Genomic DNA, 17,562 nt, shown 5'->3' with positions numbered 1-17,562 from the left:
AGAGAAACAAGCAAGGCTCTCTCCGAATGGAACAGTTTTCAGTTTGGCAGTCTTCGAACAGATCCTGGTGTTGAAGCAGATCTCTGAGAACAGAGCAGAGATTGTGTTACTTTGTGTGTTATACAGTTGGAAAGGACAGAACACTGAAGACGGGAAGAGTGAGGAATTGTGGACTGGACAATGCACACTGCTGCTATTGAAGTGGTGCCAGAGCACACCAGACCGTTTAAAAGAGGTCGGAGAAGGAAGTTTCTGGGGATTCTATGTTATCGGGACTGCCGTGACCTGAGTGAGAAAGGGTTCGTGGACGTGAGCCTTTTGGTAGTAAGACTCCGGATGGAATGCAGCTGCTGGTGAACACAACTGGAGCCAAAACGATTGGATGGGAAGTGAGAGGTCCCATAAAACAAAGGCCAAGGTGGAAAGCCTGAGAGATTGCACTCGCTGCCACATGGATTGTGAATTCTTGTAACTACGTGAGGCGTATCTTTGTTGTATCGACTATTTAAGCAAAATTTACCTTTTTATTTGAAATATCCTTCGCCTGTTAATGTTTGAGTTGTGTTGATTTTAGTTGGTTTGTTACAGTAAAAGTTTTAAAAAGTGAAATCTTGTCCAGCGGTTTTCTTTGGCATTGTGGGGGATTCCTTTCTTAAGTTATCGGTCTCCACGGGAATTGTAACAAAGTCTAGCAGATGTGTGCGTCTCCAGAAATATGAAAGAAAGCCGCACTTTGTGTTCTAGAGGCTTTTTGTTTTTTATTGCTACTCTCTTTCCAGTGTCCCTGTGCCGATATCATTTCTAATGCTAATAGGGAAACCGTTTTAAAAACCCCCCCCACCACCACCAGTTGAAGCACCCAAGTGCTTCAGTGCAGAAATCAGAACTCACTATGGAGTGCCACTAACCATATTTTGTCACTTGTGTTGATGCTCTCTGCAGCGACAATATGCCACGCCACTATGATCTTCTCCTCCCCTGGAGGAAATAATTTGTTACTGACAAGCGAAAGACCTGTACAAGACCCAGTCACTAAGTACAGAATTCAGGTAATTTAACAGCATAGCTGGATCAGGAACTGATAGGGTTTGTGGTTACCTGAAGTGCTGACCTAACTGCCACTTTCAGCTAAGCATGCATTTAAGAGCAAAAGAAAATAAGAAATAGGACCATAAGGAGGCCCGTTCAGCCTCTTGACCTTCCTGCGCCATTCATCAAGATCTAATCGTGGCCTCGACTCCACTTTCCTGTCTGCCTTCCCGTAGCCTTTGATTCCCTTCATAAATCAAGAATCTCGGCCTTGAATACATTCAGTGACCTAGCCTCTAGGATAGAGAATTCTAAGGATTAACAGCACTGTGAGGCAGGACATTTTTCCTCATTCCCTGCCTTAAATAGAAGACCCCCTCACGCTTTATCTCTTAGTTCTGGATTCCTCTCGGCATCTACTCTGTCAAGTGCCCTGAGAATCTTGTTTCAATATCTTGATTTGTCTAAACTCCAATGAGTATAGACTCTACCATTCTGAATGTTTAATCCCAAAAATCAACCCAGTGAACCTTCTCTTGAACTGCCTCCAATACAAGTATATCCTTTCCTAAATATGGGGACATGCTGTCCTCTTCCATTCACCTTTCAATAGTAAGATTGTTTTTGGGATTGTGATGTCGATCAATGAATGACACACTGATCTGGATCTCTCAAAGCTGCGTGCATGTAATTTAAGAATGACTTAAAACCACTGGGGTGTGAGAGCAATCAAAATGGCTCTTGGGCTGCTGTCGCCTTAGCTAGAACGATCCAGCACACATTGTGTGTCACAGTCTCATTTCTGAGTCGGTAGTTTTTTTTTCAGTCTTTCTTTCCTGACAGTTAGAACCCCTTAGTTCTGACATCACCCTTGTAAATTGCGCACAATTTCCAATCCAAGGAAGTTTAAATGTTGACATAAAATAAATTGGTGACACAGTGGTCAGCACTGCTGCCGCACAGCACCAAGGACCCGGGTTCGATTCCTGGCTTGGGTCACTATGTGCGGAGTCTGCACGTTCTCCCCGTGTCTACATGAGTTTCCTCCGGGTGCTCCAGTTTCCCTCCTACAGTCTGAAAGACGTGCTGGTTAGGGCGCATTGGCCGTGCTAAATTCTCCCTCGGTGTACCCGAACAGGGCCGGAGTGTGATGACTAAGGGGATTTTTACAATAATTTCATTGCAGTGTTAACGTACTTGTGACACTAATAAATACGCCTTAAAAGCGTGATCATTGGGTGTGATGGGGTGATTGAAGTATGAGAACAAATGTAAGAATACACAAACTTTATAACTGGACATGATGTTCTAACTATTCCAGTCTTGATTCTTGCTCGAAAAAGAGGCGCTCTGTCAAAGCTTTTTATCTTGCACTCATTCGGACAGACACAAGAATACCAAATTTCAAAGGGAGTGACAATTCATACCACCTGAGCAAAGATGGCAAGTTGGCTCTGGTTGAGATATTGCTGTTTCTCATGCGGTATAAATTCGTGCTCCCTTTGAAATTGGCATACTAATGTCTGTCTTGGTGCGTATAAGATGAAAAGCTTCAACAGTATATCTTTTTTTTTAAACTGCAATACTCAAGTTCTGTACTAACAAGCGCCTGTTTGTGTTCCAGTCTTCTGTATATTCACTCGTGTGTATATTTTACCAGTTATTTGGGTGAGCGGGTTTTAAGATAAAGCATTGATCCAGTATTTGCTTAAAAGCAAATGTTTGAGCGAAGCTTGTGTATCTATTTCAAGTTTAAAATGGTTACACCATCTGGAGCTTACATTTCAAAAGGTCCCAGTCTTTTATTTGTGGGACTTTTTATGGTCTTTTGTGAATTGTACTTTTCAGGTACTTCCCAATGTAAAACACCGTTTTGCCAATAGATTGAGTTGGGACTCTAGTGCAGTACTTAAGTAAACCAGCTCCTTCAGCCACTTCCTAAAAAGCAGCAGTGTTGAGTCTCCCCATGTTGGTCAAATGGTGATAGTTGTCACACAGCCACAGGACGAATTTGAACCACCTCTGCACTTTTCCACCTACAGGACCAGAGATGAAACACATGGAAGTTGCTGGGCCAGTGATTCGCCCTCCAGAACACGGCACGCAACCTTCTCCTCAGGACAAAGACAAGCAGAAACAACAAACGCCTAAAACCCCTGTCGCTCCCAAAAAGGTGAGTGAGTTCATGCATTAGCTGGCGTGCCGCTATCCTTTTCTTTCTCCTCCATTTCCCCGCGTGCCCCCGCCACTCCACTTCTCAAAGCACTGACTCCTGCTAGAACGTAGTTGAGCAAGTGATGGCTGATTGATCATTCTTCATACGAGCCTGGCCTGATAGTTATCACCCACAACTTTCCAGCAAGTTCGCCATAGCTAGTAATTCCTGGAACAGGTCATTAGTCTGTCGGCAGGGGCCTATAGCTTGAGGGGGCGCCACACCACATCAAGCGTGGCTGACCAGGAGTCTCTCCCGCTCCTACCGCCAGCCATTGGCGTGTTTGGAAGGATTTGCAGGTTGACATGCAACCTGTTTGACTGCGTTATGAGCGCACCGTTCGTTGGCCATCAAGTCCTGAGGTGGGACTCGAACCCGGAGCTTCCGGCTCAGAGGCAGGGACGCAAACCCACTGTCCAACAAGATGTCCCATGGGTAGCATGGTGGTTAGCACTCTGTACCAGGGAACCCGGGTTCGATTCCCGGCTTGGGTTACTGTCTGTGCAGAGTCTGCACGTTCTCCCCGTGTCTGCGTGGGTTTCCTCCAACAGTTCAAACACATGCTGGTTAGGTGCATTGGCCGTGCTAAATTCTCCCTGAGTGTACCCGAACAGGCGCCGGAGTGTGGCAACTAGGGGATTTTCACAGTATCTTCGCTGCAGTGTTAATGTAAGCCTACTTGTGACACTAATAAATAAAACTTAAACTTAAACTTCGCTCAGGAGCTAGGAGATTGACCGTACTCTCCCAAATGGCCCCTGGCCCTAATAAGCTTTACAACATTGACTAGAACTCAGGACTTTCTGACCCAGAGTACCTTTACACTAAGATGTTGCTGTCACTGCGAAACCTTCTGATACGCATACTCTTAAATTGAATAAAAACACCCAGTTTTTCCCCTGTCTTTTAATTTCTCATTACTGCTGAGTGTCTCTAATCATGCCTAGAATTCTGCCTGGATTTCCATGTTCTTTGTGGGTATGTGTACTTTAGGATCTCAAGATCAAGAACATGGGCTCTTGGGCAAGTCTGGTTAAAAAGACACCTTCTACTCCGTCATCCACGGCAAAATCGTCGAGCGACAGCTTTGAGCAATTTCGGCGGGCGGCACGAGAGAAGGAGGAACGAGAAAAGGCACTGAAAGCACAGGAGGAGTTCCGTAAAATGCAGCAGGAGGCAGCTGAGAAAGAACGTCTCCGAATGGAGCAGGAGAGGCAAAGGCAAGTCTAGCTCTTGGCATCGTAGAATTATCAAACCTGTGTTTTGCCTCAGTTCCGTTGTCAAATATAAATAATACTTGACCTGTGGAGCTTATTTCCACATTTTGTCGCACCCATCTTTGCACTTGTCACCCCACCTTGGCACCTACCAGCACATACTGGTGGATAAGGAATCTTTAGCACTATTGGTGCCAGGAAGACTTGCACATCAGAGGGGAATGCCTTGCTGGTGCTGAGGGGTGTCAAGCAGAGGAAATAAGGTCTCTCTCATCTGCTTCCTTTCCTGCGTGTGCTAATAAATACTCGGTGATGGCTTGAGCTGTCCGTTCAAGTCGAGCATTGACTTGCAGCCCTTTATCCGAGAGTGCAGCTGGAGATTTGGAATATGTTGGCCCAGATTTTCCTGTCAAAATAAGGGTGAGGCTAATGGGCATTAGCAGTTCTCTATGCGCAGGAGGTACAGCAACTTCAGATAAGGTGTCAGACATGTGGTTAAACTCAAATTCAAAAGTCCTCCTTGAGTTCTGCCACTCTGCTGTTAGCTTCTGGAAAGCAGCGTTATGCTGTCTGCCTTACTATTGAATGGTGTGAAGCTGCAGCATTTGTGTGGTATCATAGAAAAAAATCATAGAATCATAGAAACCCTACAGTACAGAAAGAGGCCATTCGGCTCATCGAGTCTGCACCGACCACAATCCTACCCAGGCCCTACCCCCATATCCCTAAATATTTTACCCACTAATCCCTCTAATCTACGCATCCCAGGACACTAAGGGGCAATTTTAGCATGGCCAATCAACCTAACCCGCACATCTTTGGACTGTGGGAGGAAACCGGAGCACCTGGAGGAAACCTACGCAGACACGAGGAGAATGTGCAAACTCCACACAGGCAGTGACCCGAGCCGGGAATCGAACCCAGGTCCCTGGAGCTGTGAAGCAGCAGTGCTAACCACTGTGCTACCGTGCCGCCCTATCAGCTCATGTTTTCAGTTAGTCAGAGGTTTACAGCATGGAAACAGCCCTTCGGCCCAACTTCTTAATGCCGTCCATTTTTTATCATTAAGCTAATCCCAATTGCCCGCGTTTGACCCATATCCCTCTATACCCATCTTATCCATGTAACTGTCTAAAGGCTATTTAAAAGACAAAATTGTACCTGCCTCTACTACTACCTCCGGTGGTTCGTTCCAGACACTCCCCACCCTCTGAGGAAAAAATTACCCCTCTGGATCCTTTTGTATCTCTCCCCTCCCTCACCTTAAACCTATGCCCTCTAGTTTAAGACTCCCCTACCTTTGGGAAAAGATGTTGACTATCTAGCTGATCTGTGCCCCTCATTATTTTATAGACCTCTATAAGATCATCCCTCAGTCTCCTACGCTCCAGGGGAAAAAGTCCCAGTCTATCCAGCCTCTCCTTATAACTCAAACCATCAAGTCCCAGTAGCATCCTAGTAAATCTTTTCTAACCTCTTTCTAGTTTAATAATACCATTTCAATACAATAGGGTGACCTGAACTGTACACAGTATTCCAAGTGTGGCCTTACCAATGTCTATTACAACTTCAACAAGACGTCCCAACTCTTGTTTTCAATGTTCTGACTGATGAAACCAAGCATGCTGAATGCTGCCTTCACCACCCTGTCCACCTGTGACTCCACTTTCAAGAAGCTATGAACCTGTACCCCGAGATCTCTTTGTTCTGTAACTCTCCCCAACACCCTACCATTAACTGAGTAAGTCCTGCCCTGGTTCAATCTACCAAAATGCATCACCTTGCATTTAATTAAATTAAACTCCATCTGCCATTCGTCAGCCCACTGGCCCAATTGATCAAGAGCCCTGCCACATGGTAACTTAAAACCTAAACATGCAAAACCCAGGATCATTGTTTACACCGTCAGTCAGGTGTGTTCAACCCGATGTCAGCAACAACTCTTGCAGCCATGGTGAGCGAGAACTTGGTTTTGACTGCGTTTTGCCCCTGATTGCAGAGGCCGGGATGAGGAGGATGCTTTGGAGTGTGCCCGGAGAGCTCACGAGGAAGTGAGGAGGCAGCAGCAACATCAACAGCAACAACAGCAGCAGCAGCAACAGCAACAGAGCTCTCAGCCAACCTCACAGTCTATGCTGGATCAGCAGCGAGAACAAGCAAGGAAGCGAGAGCAGGAGCGAAGGCGGAAAGAAGCGGTAAGTTTCCAATGCATCTTCCGGATGGGGGGGAGGGGGGGGGGGGGTCAGTCTTAACCCTCTTGGAGCCAAGTTTGATTATTGTCAAGTTTGGACTGAATTAGTCTGAGTGGGTCTAGTTATACCAACTGCAGTTGGCACCTGGGTGCCTCTAGGCTAGGAACTGGGATAGAAATTGCCTTGCATTCCTACTCCTGATTATCTATTGACACCTCCTGTGAAGTGCAGCCTGGGCATTGTGTACAAGTCTGGAACAGGGTTCAAATTCCCCACCATTTCCATTGCCAAATAGCTTTTCAATAATCACTGACCCCAGAAAATGAACCACTGAGGCAAGGAAGCTGAAAGGCTCCCAGCATCCGTGAAATAGTAACCTTGAGGTGTCAGTACCAGTAAAAGATGAACAGAATTCTTCAAAGGTTGGTTGTTGCTGACTCTAATTCTTTCAATGCCTTAAAGTCTGAATTTCAGCTTGGCAAAGCATAGCATCTCAAATCTTTAGGGTAGCATTTTGAGTTTAAAAATGAAATAATCTCGTCGAACAATGTAACCAAGCTTGGAGAATCTTGACAAGGAAGATGTGAAATGATTCTTCAGAGTTGGGCCAAGTGTGGATTGCTTTGTCTTTCATTATACAAAAGAAGAGTTTCTGCAATTTCCCCTCAATGATTCACTTTGAAGCAGGACCTATGGACAGAACGTACACTCAGTTTGCCTCAAGGTGTGGAGCAAATTACCACAACTTTCTTTAATTACGACAACCCTTCCAAGGCTCGCTGTTGCGCTGTAGCAATGGAGTGAACAGTAGTGAGGCAGGAAGAGTTCGCTCCTGCACTGTCCCATTAAATTAACCTGCCAAACCAAGAGTATGGATTACAAAGCTGTGCCTGGTTTTAAAAATTGTCCTGAATAATAAGCCAGGAGTGTGACACTAAAATAAGTGGATGGATGCGAGGGTTAAGATGGATGGAATCACGCTTCTATTCTAAGTTATTAACAGGGTTTGTGTTTATTATGTGCATTGAAATGGGTGGGCAAATTTTTCTTTCAAGGGTTAGAGGTTTTTAATCGTGATTTATTAACTTGACAGACTGGTTGATCTGTATCAGGCGCTAGTCAGTTCAGACTATTTTATAATAGCTGACACTTTGGTTTCATTGTTGGCAAAAGGATTAGTCTTCCCTGGAGCCATCAGTAAAAGTTTAAAGTTAATTTATTAGTGTCACGAGTAGGCTTGCATTAACCGTGTAATGAAGTCGCTGTGAAAATCCCCTAGTTGCCACGCGCTGGCGCCTGTTCGGGTACACTGAGGGAGAATTTAACATGGCCAAGGCACCTAATCAGCACTTCTTTCGGATTGTGGGAGGAAACTGGAGGAAATCCACGTAGACACTACAACAATAGTGTTGTATTGCTGAACAAAATGGTCATTGCTCAGGTTGTCTCTTTTGGAAAATACTTTTTGTATCGTGTCGACTTTCCCCCGCCCCCCCCCCCCCCCACTCTTTCGGCCTGAATGCATCCCACGTCTATTCTCAGGCAAGACTCTGGGTCCCATTGGGTGCTCTTGAGCTTGCAATAGCACTGTGGAGTAACCTGAATCTCAGCTCCACTGTGCAGACCTTCTCCCAAAAGCAACATGTCCCAGATTCTCAAAGTGCTGCATTGCCTGGCAGTCCTTGCACCACTTAGCGGCCGGTCATTTAGCACCTTGAGCCTGTCCCTCAACCTCGAGGAGAATTGGGAGTAAGCTGCAAATGCTGCCCTTGCCGTCAATACCCACATCCCCAGAAAGAATTAAAAAATCTCCATATATCTGACTCTGACCATTCCACTTATGGTTGACAAATGTGGCTTTGGTATACCAGTGCATTATGCCATTATTTGAAATACTTGGCCATCTTCTGGTTTTGAGTCGCCCAAGAATAGTGTGAAACTGTAAACTAATGTGTTGTACACTTTCTTTGTGATTTAGATGGCGGCTACAATTGACATGAATTTTCAGAGCGACTTAATGGCAATATTTGAAGAGAATCTCTTCTGAGGGCTCCTGATGCTGGATATCCTGACTCTTGAAAGTACTACGAAACTGTTTTCCATGAGTTACGTGGCACCGTAGTGCTTCGGCCAGGTTCTTGGTGCACGGTCTTTCTGCATGTGTGACCCAGTGAGTGAGCGAATCGTTCAGTCGATGCCTTGAATGGATGGACGAACATGGATGGACAGAAGTCTGCCTTACATTTAACCCACAATATAGGAATGAACAAATAGACAAAAAAAAACTTATCGATGTTGTTTAGAAAAACACGTGCACAAGTGTGCGTCCAGCTTTCCGAATGATACTACTGTAAAAGGGGGGGGGGGGTGGGGGGGATGGGGGGTGTGTGTACCCATTAGCTGCAAGGCTGTCCTCGCCAAACTCCTTCACTATGTAAGAAAAGACACAGTAACATTCTGATGTATCCGATCAAACAGGGTTTCACTGTTGCCGTGTGAGGGTCCTGTTTGATGAACGGTTTCTCTGCGTTGGTTCTATAAATCTAGTGAGTCTCCTTCAGTGTTAATAAGAGGAGAACTGGGCGATGCCATGGTATATTAAACAAAATAAAAAATTGGGTGAATTCCCCTGTAATCGGGAAAACTGGGCCCTTCACTAAGTCACAACAGTATAATCTGGATGGACTATTTAAGCAGTGCAACTTTGTGTTCATTACATTTTTTTTTTACAGTGCATAGTGCTGTCTGCGGATTTTGTTTATCTACAGAGTTTCCAGTTACTAGGCTCAGTGTGTTCTGACAAGCCATGTGATGGTTATGACAATACAAAAAAGGGAAAAAATAATCGTATGTCGGAGGTTATGAGTTTAAACAGCAGTCCCATCTAAAACTTTATTTTGTTTTTTTTTTCCTGTTTTAATTTCTTTTCTGCAGTGTTTGGGATCAAAGCTGGACTACCAACCAAAGTAGGTGAAATTGTTTGTCTCGTTACCTCAGGAGATACGAATGTTGAATGGCACTGCTGAAACTGTTTTGTACTGTTGTCCCTCTGAATAGTAGAGATACGAGAGCTGACTTTCTTTTCTGCGAGTAACCAGAGGTCTCGGCCGCCCTTGAATAGTTTTCGACCGATGCTGTATAGTGGGTATAGTTGGTGTGCGACGCTTAAACTTGTTGAATGTTTTCTGTAATTAAACACTCACTTTATTCATGTAGCAGACTTTCAATACTCTTCAGAGGCCCAGATGCGTGAGTTTTATCTTAAATGGTCGATTCTGGGCTTTCCTGGTTTTTTTCTTCAGAGGGGTGTACAAAATATACATGCTGTTTCTGTGCAAGTGTCTCATTCGTATTTGCTAAAAGCATCAAGTGAAATGCTAGCTCTCCTAGTTAAACTCCGCAGCAAGAATTAGACGAGTGATTGTTTTATTATTATATGGCAAGATTTAAATTAATATACCATTCCTCGTCGTCGCCTTTAAATATAATTTTATTTTTTCAGCTGTTTTTAACCCTTTTTTTTAAATGAATATTTTAATGTGCCAAAATACCCACTATACAGTACCAGCGAATCCAGTGTTGGCAATTACCTCGGTTAAAGTCGGTTTTACTGAGAGGCAGAAAAATTGCATTTGGTCTGTATCGATTATTGAATAAACACACCTTTTATACAATACACTGGTGTCTGTTTTTTAAACCAGAGGTGGAATTCCAGTTGTCACCATTTTGGAGTGTGTGTTGTCGATGGTTGCCTCCCACGTCGAAGATGCATCTTGCAATAAAGCAGATTTTTTTTTGGGAGAGAAATGTACATGTAGAATTTAGCTTTTACTCAACTTGCTGCAAATAATCTGGCCACACGTGCCCTTTGTTTGGCAGCTGTGGCTTTCGGGCACTTGCCTGCAAAATAATCAGCCTTGAGTACCCTGATTGGATGGACAAAAAAAGTCAAACCAACTGATGAAAGAGTAGGGTCGACCTGGACCCAAGCAATACTTGCAAAAATGATCTTTTTTTTAATTTGCGGAATTTCTCTGCCTTCCAATGTAAAATATTGCAGTTATAGTGAACCACACATGCCTTTTTCTTTGTGGCTGGGGAACTTCTGTGGCTATGAGGACAAGCTTTTAAATGGCCTGCTCCACTTAATACTCCAGGTTGCCCGAAACACATGCGAACGGGTTAGTAAAAGGAAGAGAAAGTCGAGGGCTGCGAGACATTTGGAATTTGTTTCGGATTACTCCAGTCAAGAGTTAGATCAAGTCATGAGTGGCCATATCCTACTCCTGGACTATGGTTCAGTGGATTCTGTACCAACTAACGAGACGGTATTGAACAAAATGAGGGCTTTACTCATCCGCATTCTCTCCCAATTTTTTTTTGAAAATGTCAATGTTGTTGCAACGGATGGAGAAATGTGGTTTTTAACTGAAGGAACCAAAGAATCCGCCCAAACAGCCTTTGCAATTAGCATTGCAACAGTCTACCTTCAGGGAGCTTATATACTCCCTGTGCACCAATTTAATCATGTATTCCTGTACTGATATATCATGGAGTATTTTTATTTTACCTAAGAGGAAGGGGGCATGTTTAAAATGAATTATTTTCTTAGACTGTGTAGTCAGATTTGAAGTGGACAAACTGATCCTCAAAGCTGTGCTTTGTTGCTTCTGAAAACACCTTCAAAAACTGCTTTTTGTAGTTCTTGTGTTGCTCTGAATAATTTAGAGATTGCCTTCATTGCCTGGTCACGGGTAGCATTGCAGACGCGATGAGCCATGTGGCCTCGTTCTCTGCCATAAACTTTCCAAAACATTTCTACTTGTGAACGGCAAAACACTTTTCTTTTAAATTGACCCCAGCAGCAAAATGCAACGCAATTTTGAAACAAAATCTGAGCTTTTCGATCTTCCAGCCTAAATTTAGACTTTTGATAAATTCACTTGAACTTGTGGAGTGGGCAGCTCTGACTGGAAGTCTCCTATTTGGAGGCACGTTGGTATAAAATAGTGAAACACAATTTTAAAAACAAAAGAAGCTCCGTATCCTTTTTGGATCTTTTGCCCATTATCTTAAAATCTGTGTCCTCTGGTTATAACCCGCGAGTGGAAAGAGGTTTTTGCTATGCTCGCTGTCAAAGCCTTTCATAATTTTGAACCCCTCAAATTTCCCCTTGACCATCTCTCCACAAAAACCCAACTTCTCTGGGCACAACTGAAGAATCTCCTTTCTGTTATCACTCTAATTATCTTGGAATTTTATATTGCTCCACTGAGACTTTTGCACCTACAGATTTTGGAGGCCCCTTTTTTTTTTAGTGGGGGGTTTGAGATGGAGGGGTTGGAATGTCCATGCGACACAGCTATGATTTATACGAATCCAAAAGAGAAAATGCTGGAAAATCTCAGCAGGTCTGGCAGCATCTGTAAGGAGAGAAAAGAGCTGATGTTTCAAATACAGGTAAATCCAAAGCTTTGACAAAAGGTCACCTGGACTCAAAACGTCAGCTCTTTTCTCTCCTTACAGATGTTGCCAGACCCGCTGAGATTTTCCAGCATTTTCTCTTTTGGTTTCAGATTCCAGCATCCGCAGTAATTTGCTTTTATGATTATATGAATGGCTTGGCACTTGGGAGATGCTTTGCACTGTTTCTAACAATGCTGAGGTCCTTGGAGCAATAAATAGACTTTGGGATTTAAACCTGATTAGTAGCTAACCATATAGGAGATGGTACTAGCTTCTTCCAATCTCTTGTCATGTTTGGGTTGCTTTCTTAGAATTGAATTAGCACCTTGCAGTTGCATTGACCATGTTAAGTAGCTTGGAGTTGAACTTGTATAGTGGAAAAGTTTCAGGGAACCAGAGGAATCCTTCATTTTAGAAACAGAGCATTCAATATTTGATTGAAGTACTTTCTAATGTTTAAAAACAAACTCGTTATCATTAATTTCTTCTTGATTCTCAATCACCACTCACAAGAAATAGAAGCAGGAGTCGGCCACCAGACCCTTTAAGTCTGTCCCGCCATCCAATACAATCATGGCTGATCTTTGCCGGGCTCAGCTCCTTTTCTGTGCCATTTCCCCGTACCCCTCTATTCCTCAAGCTATCAAATATTTATCCACCTCCACTTTAAATACTTCTAATGATCCAGCTTCCACTACCCTGTGGGGCAGAGAGTTCCAGAGATTCACCACCCTCTGAGAAGAAATTTCTACGCACCTCAGTTATAAATAACTGGCCCTTTGTCTTGTTCCAGACTCTCCCACCAGTGAAAACATCTCAGCATCTACCCTGTCAAGCCCCCTCAGGATCGTGTGTGTTTGAATAAGGTCACCCCTCACTCTTCTAAACTCCGAGGAATACAGACCCAGACTACTTAGTCTCTCTTGATAGGACAACCCTCTTCTCCCAGGAATTATCCTGGTGAATCTCCTTTGGGCTGTCCCCAGTGTTACTATATCCTTTTTAAGGTAAGGGGACCAAAATGTATGCAGTATTACAGGCGAGGCCTCACCAACACCCTGTACAATTGCAACAAAACCTCCCTAATTTTCAATTCCAACCCCTTTGCAATAAAGGCCAAAATGTTGTTTGCCACCTTAACTGTTTGTTGGACCTGCCTGCTAGCTTTTTGTCATTCATGCACTAGAACACCTATGTCCCTTTATGCTTCACTCACCTGCAGTCTCTCCCCACCCTTCCTCCTTCAAGAGTAAAGTGGACTCGTATTGGAGCACTGATTGCTTTGCAGTTGACCAAACGAGTGTTAATGGTATGATATTGGATTACTGTTAGCATTTAACTCTTACCCCACACACGCATGCAATTTGCAGACAAGCAGAATATTGACCATAGTCAGTTATTGAAGCTACTTGATTCTGAATGTTGCCTACCTGTGAAATTTGGTTACTGGTTTTGTTGGTTAATTTGACTTTAACTTGACTTTTGGACTTAAGTTTTACTACCTTAGTAAAACTTAAGTTGTTACGCCCCCTCACAGCATCATGTAAAATATAGAATCTCTACGGTGCAGAAGGAGACCATTCAGCCCATCGAGCCTGCACCGACACCCAGATGCTATCCCTGTATTTTTTTGATGTTTATTAGTCACAAGTAAAGCTTACATTAACATTGCAATGAAGTTACTGTGAAACTCCCCTAGTCACCATAGTCCGGCGCCTGTTCGAGTCAATGCACCTAATCAGTCTTTCAGATTGTGGGAGGAAACCGGAGCACCCGGAGGAAACCCACGCAGACACTGGGAGAATGTGCAAACTCCACACAGACAGTGACACAAGCTGGGAATCGAACCCAGGTCCCTGGCGCTGTGAAACAGCAGTGCTCACCATTGTGCTACTGTGCCTACCCTACTAGTCCCCTGACACTAAGGGGTAATTTAGCATGGCCAATCCGCCTAACCTGCACATCTTTGGAGTGTGAGAGGGAACTGAAGCACGCAGAGGAAACCCACACAGATGCTGGGAGAATGTGCAAACTCTGCACTACAGCGAGCCGAGGCCAGAATTGAACCCAGCACTTTGAGGCAGCAGTGCGCTTGCCACGGTGCTGCCCAAAAAGAGGTATTTTTCCTCCTATGTTTTGATTACAATTTGTACAATTTTCTCATTAGTGACTAATCATTTGCAATAAACCTGCGTGACAATCCGTTTTTAGTCGAAGGCCAACACACTATAAAACAAGTTTGTTGAGGTGGTGGACTGGATTGATAGCACTGTTGCCTCAGTGGGTAAATCCCAAAATAGAACAAGAACTATTAATATTTGCATCTGAAGAATAAGTTTAGATGATGTCTTTAGTATAAGGCAAATATAGCTTCACTTTTTACCTCTCACAGGATCTGTCTAGAGCATTTCATGAGGGGGAGTTGATATCTACACCAATTTGTGAGGCCAACTGTTATTTTTGTGTTTTTTTAAAAAAAAGAGGCTGGAGTGGCAGACAAAATGAGATCTCGTGCTCGTCCCTTGAGCAGCAGTTGCATATATTTAGAGTCATAGAGATGCATAGCACGGAAATGGGCCCTTCAGCCCAACTCCTCCATACTGATCAGGTTTCCTAAACTCAACTCGTCCCATTTGCTTTGGGCCCATATCCCTCTAAATCTTTCCTATCCATGCACCTGTCCAAATGTCTTTTAAATGTTGTAATTGTACCCGCCTCTACCACCTCCTCCAGCAGCTCATTCCATCCACGCACCACCCTCTGTGTGGAAAAGTTGACCCTCAGGTTCTTTACTTGTACAGTATTTGATGTTCAGCAAATCCCATAATGTGTATCTTTAAGGATAATGAGAACTTGCAAGATACAATACATTTTTGAAGTGGCTTTCAACCCTTATTACTGGAGCTGACTGAATCCTATTTTTAAAAGTTTCCAATTTGGTTTAAAAATAATTCCTGCCCATTCTCTGTTTAGCGAGTTATTGATTTGATTTATTATTGTCACATGTATTAACATACAGTGAAAAGTATTGTTTCTTGCGCGCTATACAGACAAAGCATACCGTTCATAGAGAAGGAAACGAGAGAGTGCAGAATGTAGTGTTACAGTCATAGCTAGGGTGTAGAGAAAGATCAACTTAATGCGAGGTAGGTCCATTCAGAAGTCTGACAGCAGCAGGGAAGAAGCTGTTCTCGAGTCGGTTGGTACGTGACCTCAGACTTTTGTACCTTTTTCCCGACGGAAGAAGGTGGAAGAGAGAATGTCCGGGGGGTGCGTGGGGTCCTTAATTATGCTGGCTGCTTTGCCGAGGCAGCGGGAAGTGTTGACAGAGTCAATGGATGGGAGGCTGTTGGCAAAACTGAGATGCGACTTGCGATTGCTTTTTTAAGCTGATTGTTTTTAGTTTATAAAACTATGTTGGGCTTTTAAAAACTAAATCAAGGAGCTAATAATTAGAAATGGCTTGTAACTGCAACATGCTTTGCTTATTCAGTCATGTGGGTTCATTCATCCAACACGCAGCAGAAATGCTCTGCTTTCTGGAAACCAGGATTGATCAAATGCAGCAATGTTTAATTGCCCCTCTCTGTTTAAACTGTGTATTAATGGCATGCTGTATCTATGGTGTTTCTCAAAATGCCCAATAATTGTGCATGTTATAAACCAACCGGTTTATTTGGAATCATTCCAGATAAACCTGTTGGGCTTTAACCTGGTGTTGAGACTTCTTGCTGTGCCCACCCCAGTCCAACGCCGGCATCTCCACAGATGTTATAAAGGGAGAGAGAGAGAGAAACTAGAAGCATGAGGAGGCCATTCGGCCCTTCGAGTCTGCTCCGCCATTCATTTTGATCATGGCTGATCATCGAATTCAATATCCTGATCTCTCTTCTGCACCCCCCACCCCCCTCACCCCCAATGGGGCTTGATCCCTCTCGCCCCAAGAGCTATATTTAATTTCTAATTTCTTCTTGAATCTCTTCATAGAGATGCCCCTCTATGCTTTGTGGTGAAGCAGTAATTTCTCTAGGGAAGGAATTGGTTTTGAGTAAAGTACAAAGTGCCACTATTAAACAAATACTATCGAGGTCGGGCTGGGAAACACTTCTAATCTATATCGCCTCTCTTTGCAAAATCCTCAAGACAGCTTTGAACGGGGGAAAGTGCTGCTCAAGGTGTCTGATCTGAGGGTGCCTCTCAGCAGCAGATGCAAATATTGCGGAAAGTCATGCGTAATATTTAGGACCCTGGGGCAATCCATAAACTAGCTGTTTTCAAAAATGAAGCATTCTCTTCTGCAAGAGATCCTTGTGCACTCTACACTCTCTTGTTCAGTGGGTAATTTGCGCACGGTGGTATTGTGAATATAAATTTGTTTTTGAATCAATTAGCTCCATACATCACAATGGATTGCAAGTGGTTTTTTATAAAAAGTTGCACATTTGTGTTGTGGGGAAAAATATGCAGTATGTACATAAAATAATTTATATATGTATGCAGAGAACAAATACTTGTGTTAAAACATTAGAAACAGTAGGCTTTACATTTGTTCCAAACTGTGTTCTAACTTTTCTAAATATTACTCATTGTTATACATTGGCATTTCAGTCCGAGTCACTGAGTGGTATATTTATTCTGTTCTGATACACCTCTATAACTAAATGTTGTACACAAATGTTTACAGATTGTACCCCAGTCCACCCCTCTCTCTTTCAGTCATGTGGCTTTATTTGTATTTTGTTCCTCGGTTCTCGTGTGAATTCTAACCCCACCGCGCGCACAGAGGGGTTAAATGAATTGTTCGAGCCAATGCAGTGGTTTCAGTTTTGGATATCTGTCAGACATTTGCTGTCCTTTTTTCTCATGTCAGTGCACTCTTACATGTAGGACACATTTCACATTATTTAACTTTTGTTTTGTGTACAACCGGACTTGCAAAGACTGAAAGCATCATAACGTGATGTAAACTAGTAATTAAATGGTATAAGTCAGCCTTTTTGTAATGTAAAACAAGATAATGTCACTCGTACCCGAGTGCCCAAGTTCTCTAATTATGTTGAATATGAAAATGCTTGTATTAAACTCTGATTTGTAGAAAGAAATTATTAGATTTTTCCACTTGAATTTCTCAGGTTTTTGTGCAGTTATTGTTGAAATAAACACTTTTACTGAATATAGAATGAATGTAATTCCAGTTTAGAATAATGTGACTGAATTGTGCAACTAGTGTGCTTGGCAGAGGCTGATGTTTGGGGTTGCGATAATCTTTTTAAAAAAAATACATATCAATCCGAATTCCAGAAATGGTGTTTGAAAATCTTACACAGTAATGGAAGTGGACATTTATTTTGTTTCTACTATACAATCATTGGCTTTCTGGATGGGAAGTTCTTGGTATTGTTGTGCATGATTCTTGAATGTGAATGAGGATTATTTCTTTGGT

At 43.2% G+C, this 17,562-nt stretch overlaps 1 protein-coding gene across 9 annotated transcripts in view; it reads left to right on the top strand.

Annotated features, from left to right (window-relative positions):
• LOC144507677 (bromodomain-containing protein 4-like) overlaps positions 1-17,290 on the top strand; it is a 171,027-nt gene extending 153,737 nt beyond the window's left edge. For 7 of the 9 annotated variants that reach the window (XM_078234851.1, XM_078234852.1, XM_078234854.1 and 4 more), the window contains 4 exons: positions 3,072-3,202; positions 4,238-4,464; positions 6,461-6,656; positions 8,632-17,290. In XM_078234851.1, the coding sequence (XP_078090977.1) occupies positions 3,072-3,202; positions 4,238-4,464; positions 6,461-6,656; positions 8,632-8,700 (623 nt within the window). In that variant the 3' untranslated portion in view covers positions 8,701-17,290. The other 2 variants (XM_078234855.1, XM_078234856.1) reach the window with 2 other exon arrangements.
• Positions 17,291-17,562: the final 272 nt, after the last annotated feature.

Source organism: Mustelus asterias, chromosome 19 (assembly GCF_964213995.1).
Source record: "Mustelus asterias chromosome 19, sMusAst1.hap1.1, whole genome shotgun sequence".
Classification (NCBI taxonomy): Eukaryota; Metazoa; Chordata; class Chondrichthyes; order Carcharhiniformes; family Triakidae; genus Mustelus; species Mustelus asterias.
Note: the sequence above shows the minus strand (reverse complement) of the source record. Positions and strands in the feature narration are given on the sequence as shown.